The following is a 6,969-nucleotide window of genomic DNA, read 5'->3' as shown; positions in this document are numbered from 1 at the left end:
TTCAACGGAACAATACCATGCAAGGAACGCCAGATGAATACTTTCACTTTGCCCGGAATTTTTAATTGCCAAAGGGTCTTCCAAACAGGATTAAGCGCTGAGACACTTGGTCTTGCTAGTTGATTAGCCGATGTTCCGTAGTGATGGCGCCATTGAAGATGATAGCCAGACCTGACTGTGTATCTTCCATGCTTGGTAAAGTGCCAAGCAATAAAATCCTCGAATCCTTGATGATTGATCGGAATTTGCATGATTCTTCGGACGTCCAAAGGGTTGAATAAGACATTCAGCAGCTCCTCATCCCATGTACCAAAAATCGGACTAATGAGTTCGCTCACCCTGGTGTACACCGCGCCCGCTCTCGGCGATAAAATTCGTCTAGATGGGCTCGAGGGGATCCAGGGATCCTCCCAGATTTTGATATTGTCTCCATTGCCCACTCTTCAAATATATCCTCGTTTAAAGGTCTGTAGTCCCGCTATGATACTTTGCCAAGTAAATGAGCTTCCAGATTTGGGTCCTGCCTTAAGAATATCCCCCTGAGGGTAATATTTAGCTCGGAGAACCTGCGCACATAATGATCCTGGAGCATTTATAAGCCTCCAAGCCTGTTTAGCTAACATTGCTAGGTTGAAAGAATGAAAATTCCTGAATCCCATGCCTCCTTCATTTTTTGGGTAACACAGTTTCCACCAAGCCATCCAATGTATTCTTTTAGAGTTTTCATCATCGCCGCACCAGAATTGAGAAATAGCATCCATCATACTTTTGCAAATACCTTTAGGAATTTGGAAGACAGACATTGCATACACTGGGATTGCTTGTGCCACAGCTTTAAGCAAAATTTCTTTCCCTCCCATAAAAAGCAGCTTTTCTTTCCAGCCATTTATTCTCTGTATAATCCTCTCAATGAAATGTTTAAAACAATCACTTCTGTCAGCGCTTACCAACGCCGGTAACCCAAGATATTTATCTGATAAGGCCTCCGTGTCAATATGCAAAGCTTCACAAATTTCAGCTCTCACTAGTACATTTGTATTTGGAGAGAAGAAAATACTTGACTTTGATAAACTCACCATCTGTTCCAAATTTGCATAGTAGGTATCCAACACTTATTACAAGGAAGTTGCATTAGTCATATCAACTTTCATACATTTTAGTTTTTCAGTTGGGTAGGATCTCAATAGTAGACACCTTTTTTAAGCTTAATCCAAAGTGGAGTGTTTTTAATGCGGTTCGGGCTTGCTGTTCCTTCCGTGCACGGTAACCCCAGCTCGTAGTCCGCATCCACCACGTGATCGTGTCACGTATCCCAACCACGCGGTAACCCCACCGCAACAAACCGCCGGAACCTTCGTCTTCGTCTCCGCCTGCCCATCCCCACAACCTCCACTCTCCGGCACGCTCGCCCGCCTCGCCTCGCCGTAGCCCTTGCCATGATGTCCTCGTCGCCGCTCGCCGGCGCCGGCGACGGCGACATGGAGTCACTCCCCCTCGCCGCCGCCTCCGACTACGCCTCCGTCGCCTCCACCTTCGACCCGCTCCTCTCCACCTCACCCCCGTCCCCTCCCGCCCCCGCCCCCGCCGCCTTCCCCCTCTCCCGCGCCTCCTCCTCCTTCGTCGACCCGCCCTCCTACGCCGACGTGGCCGCCGCCTCCTCCCCGCGCTCCGCCTCCTCCTCCCCAGCCACCCCAAGATCCGCGCGCGCCGCCGCGTCCTCCTACTCCCACATCGCCGTCTCCGACCCAGAAACCGCGGCCGAGCCCGCCGCCACCTCGCTCGTCTCCGGATCCGCGCCCACCTACGTCTCCTACCTCGTCACCAGCGCCGCCGCCCACCCCTCCGCCCGCCGCCACGCCGTGCGCCGCCGCTTCCGCGACTTCGTCACGCTCGCCGACCGCCTCGCCGACGCCTTCCGCGGCCACTTCGTGCCCCCGCGCCCCGACAAGAACACCGTCGAGAGCCAGGTCATGCAGCGCGACGAGTTCGTCGCCCAGCGCCGCGCCGCCCTCGAGCGGTACCTCTGCCGCCTCGCCGAGCACCCCGCCATCGGGCCCAGCGACGAGCTGCGCGTCTTCCTGCAGGCGGAGGGCAGGTTGCCGCTGCCCACCAGCACCGACGTCGCCTCCAGGATGCTCGACGGCGCCGCGCGGCTGCCGAGGCAGCTGCTTGGGGAGGATGCCGTGGCGCCGCCGCAGGACGTCGTGCAGCCGGCCAAGGGAGGGAGGGACCTGCTACGGATTTTCAAGGAGCTCAAGCAGTCCGTGGTCACGGACTGGGGTGGTGTCAAGCCGCCGCTCGTGGAGGAGGACAAGGAGTTCCTGGAGAAGAAGCAGAAGGTGCAGGATTGGGAGCAGCAGCTCAGCAGCGCATCCCAGCAGGTAATTTCCTAACTTAGCTAGGACAGTGAGGCATAAATACTAAGCTCAGTAGCGCATCATAGTAGTAGATTATTACTAGTTCTGCCCATAAACAAAACTCGTAACCTGCTTTTATTACTAGTTGAGTGATGAAATGCCTCAAATTTTCTAATTTCTGAACACTCTGTTTGTTGAACAACAATGATCTTCTCCATTATATCTAATTATTAACAAACTACGGTGTTCAACTATCTAAACATTCTCCTCCATACATGTTTGACCAATGCAAGAAGATAGTGTGGTGCATTGCCGGAGCAAAAAAGCTGCAGGTTCTTAGGGAATAGGTTGTGGTCGTTAGCTTTTCGTTCTACATTCTGCTACGTACCAACATATTTGTGGTCACTGTATATCATTATCTCTGTTGAGGGAAAAAGTTACAATCTTTCGATGCAAGTCACGCAATGCCCATGTAATTGTAGCACTGTCCTGTAATTACTATTTATATCATACTACGATACTAAGCGTCTTTGCGCTTGGTCATTTTGTGTAGAACTAGAATGCTGGGAATGCTCAGGTCATCTGATGGAACGATCTTTCCAATTAGGTTTATCTTTAGGCTGCGTCTTAATTCTTGTGTTCACCAATCAGCTTGTCATTGGGGTTCGGGAATGTTAGGGCCACAAAGATAGAATATAAAGAACCCACCACTTCAACGTAGGTATCTTAGTTCTTTGGTTGCTCAAAAAATTGTAACTTTTATCTCACGCAAGATACAAGAGCCGACTTGGCATGAGTTCAGAAGCAAGTGAGGTGGGCTACTGGATGGAAGCATTTAATGTAGTACGAGTAATTTTTTTGTTGTGTTTGTAAGGTTTCATGTAGTTCATCACTAAATCGTGTGAGCTCATGGACGAAGAAGATATGGGAAGGGAAGAAAAATCACATCTTAGATGGAAAGTTGGTAAAATACAAATGGGAATTCATTACCACACGCAGAAATAGTCTACCCACAAATGATTGCAATCGTATGAAGTACTTACTTTATTGTTCTTAGTGTGCCAAACACATGAGCTAGCTCATCAACTTTATGGACCTACTTTGCTCCCTGCTGTAATATTCCCCTTCAATACTACCAATATATTTATTATATCATGACCCATACATACACCCCCAATATGTAGCATTAGCACACCAATTATATGAGGTATGACCGTATGAGATTGATAGGACAGCATATGGATGCTATGATGTTGCAGTTAGTTCAGTGCTGAAAATGCATAAATTTGGAGAAGTATGCGGGACGAGTTAGTAGAGACATAAAGGTTTTAGAGTCGCTTCACTGCAGTCAACTAGTACTAAATATTTCTAAAGTGACCTATGCAAATCTTCTGTTTCCTACTCCCTCCGTTCTTTTTTAATTGACTCAAATTTAGTATAAAGTTGTACTAAATCCGAGTCAATTAAAAGAGACCGGAGGGAGTATCTGTAAAGGCCATTGTGGTACTGTGCCTATCTCCAGTATGTAGTCTTTTTTTGGTTTCTGATATATCTATGCTTGAACAAGCGTTTGTTTTCTCCTAGATGGAGTTCTTTTGGGTGTATTCTCTCAATTTGATCCAGAATTTGCACCAACATTATACACTGGAGGGAATAATCATGTCAATTGAGCCCCCAGGACCACACTACTACCAGTTGTAACTTGTAAGACTAGTATATACCTGGTAGCATGAAGCGAATAATTGATGGGGTATTTAACTTGAAGTAATGTCACTTCATGCCAAAGGGTGCATACAAAAATTTGGTGGAAGCTTTTGAGGAAGTCTTGGTAGTGTACACCTGGTGCTGTTTGAAGGTTGTTTATCATTGGTTTATGAGTTTGTTTTGTTTCTATTTCATAGGCTGAAGCACTTGTCAAGGCTCAGCAAGATATGGGTGACACAATGGGTGCTCTTGGATTGGCATTTGTCAAACTTACAAAGTTTGAGACGGAGGAAGCAATGTACGATTCTCAGAGGATAAGAGCTGTTGACAGCAAACGTATAGCCACAGCAGCTGTCAAAGCCAGCAGAACATGTCGAGATTTGAATACACAAACTGTTAAATATCTGGTACTATTTCAATTCCTCCAGTTCTATTTTTATAAACTTTCATAGCTATCAAGTAATTATATTCCATGGGTCGTTTCTTTTTTGCAGGATACTTTGCATGAACATTTGGGGATTATGCTCTCTGTCCATACTGCATTTTCTGACCGGGCAAGTGCTTTGTTAACTGTACAAACGCTTATGTCAGACCTTGCATCACTACAATCAAGGATTGAGAAACTCGAAGCTGCATCATCGAAAGTGTTTGGTGGTGATAGAACTAGGATGAGGAAAGTTGAAGAGCTGAGGGAAACTATAAGGGCTACTGAAGATGCTAAGTGCTGCGCGTTAAGGGAATATGAGAGAATCAAGGTAACTGGCATGCATTTTCTGAAAGATAAACTGATGGATATGCTTTCATAACTAGCAATGAGCATGTCAAGGCCATTGGCTGTGCAAGCATCACTACTACTTTTAGCTGATAAAAGTGTGATGATATGTTATATCATTAGTTTCTTTGCTTTTGCAAGGAATCAGTTTCTAACAAGAGTTAGCTCAGCTTTGGAATAGATAGATTCTGCCACTTCCATATTGAAGTTTCTAGTTGAGCTAGTTAATAACTTTGTTGAACATTTTACTTCAGTTGATATCTTATATTGTGTAAGATACTACTCCCCGTCATGTCAACTGTAACAGTTATTCCAGTATGGTGTTTCCTATACCTATATTTGCAAATCATTTAACACATATTAACTCTAACCTGGTGCTAATAGTTGAAACCCACCTAAAAAGTTCTCTCTTCTAATTCTGTGGCCCCTCTCTTCTGCCGCTTCAGGGCGTTTTGTGCAAAATACTGCCTATGTGGCACCGTGGCGGGGGTCAAACCTCCACGCGCGTGCAACCCAAAGCTGATTGAGCATAGGACCTGTGGTGAACAACTTAAATACTTTTAGGAACCAGATGTGCAGTTTTGGAGAATTGGGAGCAAATCTACACCTTTGGCAAAGATTAGGACCTCCGATGCATTTTATTCTTTTTCAACTATTCGGTCGTATAATTGGAACTACTAGTCGAGCCAGCATAGGAAATACTGTTGATCTTCCTACTTTGTGAGCATGCCATATATATTTCTTGTTTATCTGTTTGCATGAATCATAATGTGCAACTAGTGCAATGAAACCCTCGAGGGCCCATTTAGAATTTCATTGGAATTCACCCAGAAGACAGGATTTTGTGTGTGTTCTGAGCAGAGGTCCTTACTGGCCCGTAGGTGGCCAATATTACAGTGGTGGCCGTAGCTTTGTTTCCTTCGATGAACTTGTTTTGAGCATTGTGCTTTTTATCTTTTGCAGCTTTGCTTAGGTGCCCAATGTATGAATATTTCAAATTTGTGGCAGATATCTTACTCTTGTTTACACATATTATGCAGGAAAATAACAAAGTTGAACTCAGCAGATTAGACAGAGAAAGGAGGGAAGATTTCCTGGAGATGTTGAAAGGATATGTTACAAGCCAGGTATTATTTCAGATATCTGAACATTGCATTAGCTCTTTTGTGCAAACGTTTAAACCTTGTCAGGACTACTACATGGCACTGTTCTGTACCTTAGTGATTAGATAATTAATTGTTACATATACTAGAATTTGCTCACCAAGAGTACTTTGTGGAGTAGATCACACATGCTAAGCCTGCTGCCGAGATGTTTTTGTTTTCTGAGAAACCTTTGGGTTTTATTAATTCGCTGGAAAGATCGTGACAATAATATATAACAGGGCAATTGGAGAAACAATAAATACGTAAGTTAGTCAACCAAATTTAGCTAAAGCATGCGGTGCTGTGAGCCTGTGACGCCTCATTGCCATGTGCTGGATGTCCTGCGTCTTTGCCTCGGTGAAATCATTAAGCATTTTGGTATCTCATGGACCAAGGACCTGGCATGGACAGGTCCTTCCGCAACACTACCAGGCACCTTCAGGCCAGGACCTCCGCTGTTTCAGGATGGCAAACAGAGAGCACAGCGATTCAGTTTTGGAAATCAGCGTTCTCAATGTGTAGCCTTTTTAGCTAAAAACATGTCTTCGTCATTAAAATAAAGTAACAAATAGAATTGACAGTGAGTAGATCTCTTAATGTTGTATCATCTGCTTTATTTTGTTGTTTCCAGCCAGCTTTGCATATGTTTACTCTTGATTCTAGTGGTTCCTTCTTCTATACATAATATAATATACTGCTGTTTAAACCTGTTCTTGACTATTCGATATGTACACAGGCCGCATATGCAGAGAAAATAGTCGATGGTTGGGAGACGGTAGCGGAGGAAACAAGTGGATATGGGAGAAGATCAGATAACATGACATCTTAGTATGTGGTTTATTGGATGTGTGTATGTACAATGTAATTTTAGGATGCATTGCGAATAGAAGAAAGATGGACCCATTTAATATTTTCTCAGTTATATATCATCTGTCTCAGCTCAGATGGCTGGGGGTTTGTTTTTTCGCTTCTGCTTTATTCTTGATTGTGT

General features: G+C 44.8%; 1 protein-coding gene across 1 annotated transcript; it reads left to right on the top strand.

Moving 5' to 3' along the window:
- Positions 1–1,324: 1,324 nt before the first annotated feature.
- Positions 1,325–6,944, top strand: LOC127311969 (sorting nexin 2B). The gene is made up of 5 exons (XM_051342449.2): positions 1,325–2,381; positions 4,259–4,468; positions 4,556–4,816; positions 5,874–5,960; positions 6,715–6,944. The coding sequence occupies exons 1-5, from the start codon at positions 1,437–1,439 to the stop codon at positions 6,805–6,807; spliced, it is 1,596 nt and encodes a 531-aa protein (XP_051198409.1). The 5' UTR covers positions 1,325–1,436; the 3' UTR covers positions 6,808–6,944.
- Positions 6,945–6,969: the final 25 nt, after the last annotated feature.

The sequence above is a fragment of the Lolium perenne genome, chromosome 1 (assembly GCF_019359855.2).
Source record: "Lolium perenne isolate Kyuss_39 chromosome 1, Kyuss_2.0, whole genome shotgun sequence".
NCBI lineage: Eukaryota > Viridiplantae > Streptophyta > Magnoliopsida > Poales > Poaceae > Lolium > Lolium perenne.
The sequence above is the reverse complement of the archived record's forward strand: the minus strand, read 5'-3'. Positions and strand labels throughout refer to the sequence as shown.

Excerpts from the sequence above, each read along its gene's own strand:
- LOC127311969 (XM_051342449.2), top strand. The coding sequence starts at position 1,437 with ATGATGTCCTCGTCGCCGCTCGCCGGCGCCGGCGACGGCGACATGGAG. Across the intron at positions 2,382-4,258 it reads TCAGCAGCGCATCCCAGCAG|GCTGAAGCACTTGTCAAGGC; the intron begins GTAATTTCCTAA and ends TCTATTTCATAG. Across the intron at positions 5,961-6,714 it reads AAGGATATGTTACAAGCCAG|GCCGCATATGCAGAGAAAAT; the intron begins GTATTATTTCAG and ends ATATGTACACAG.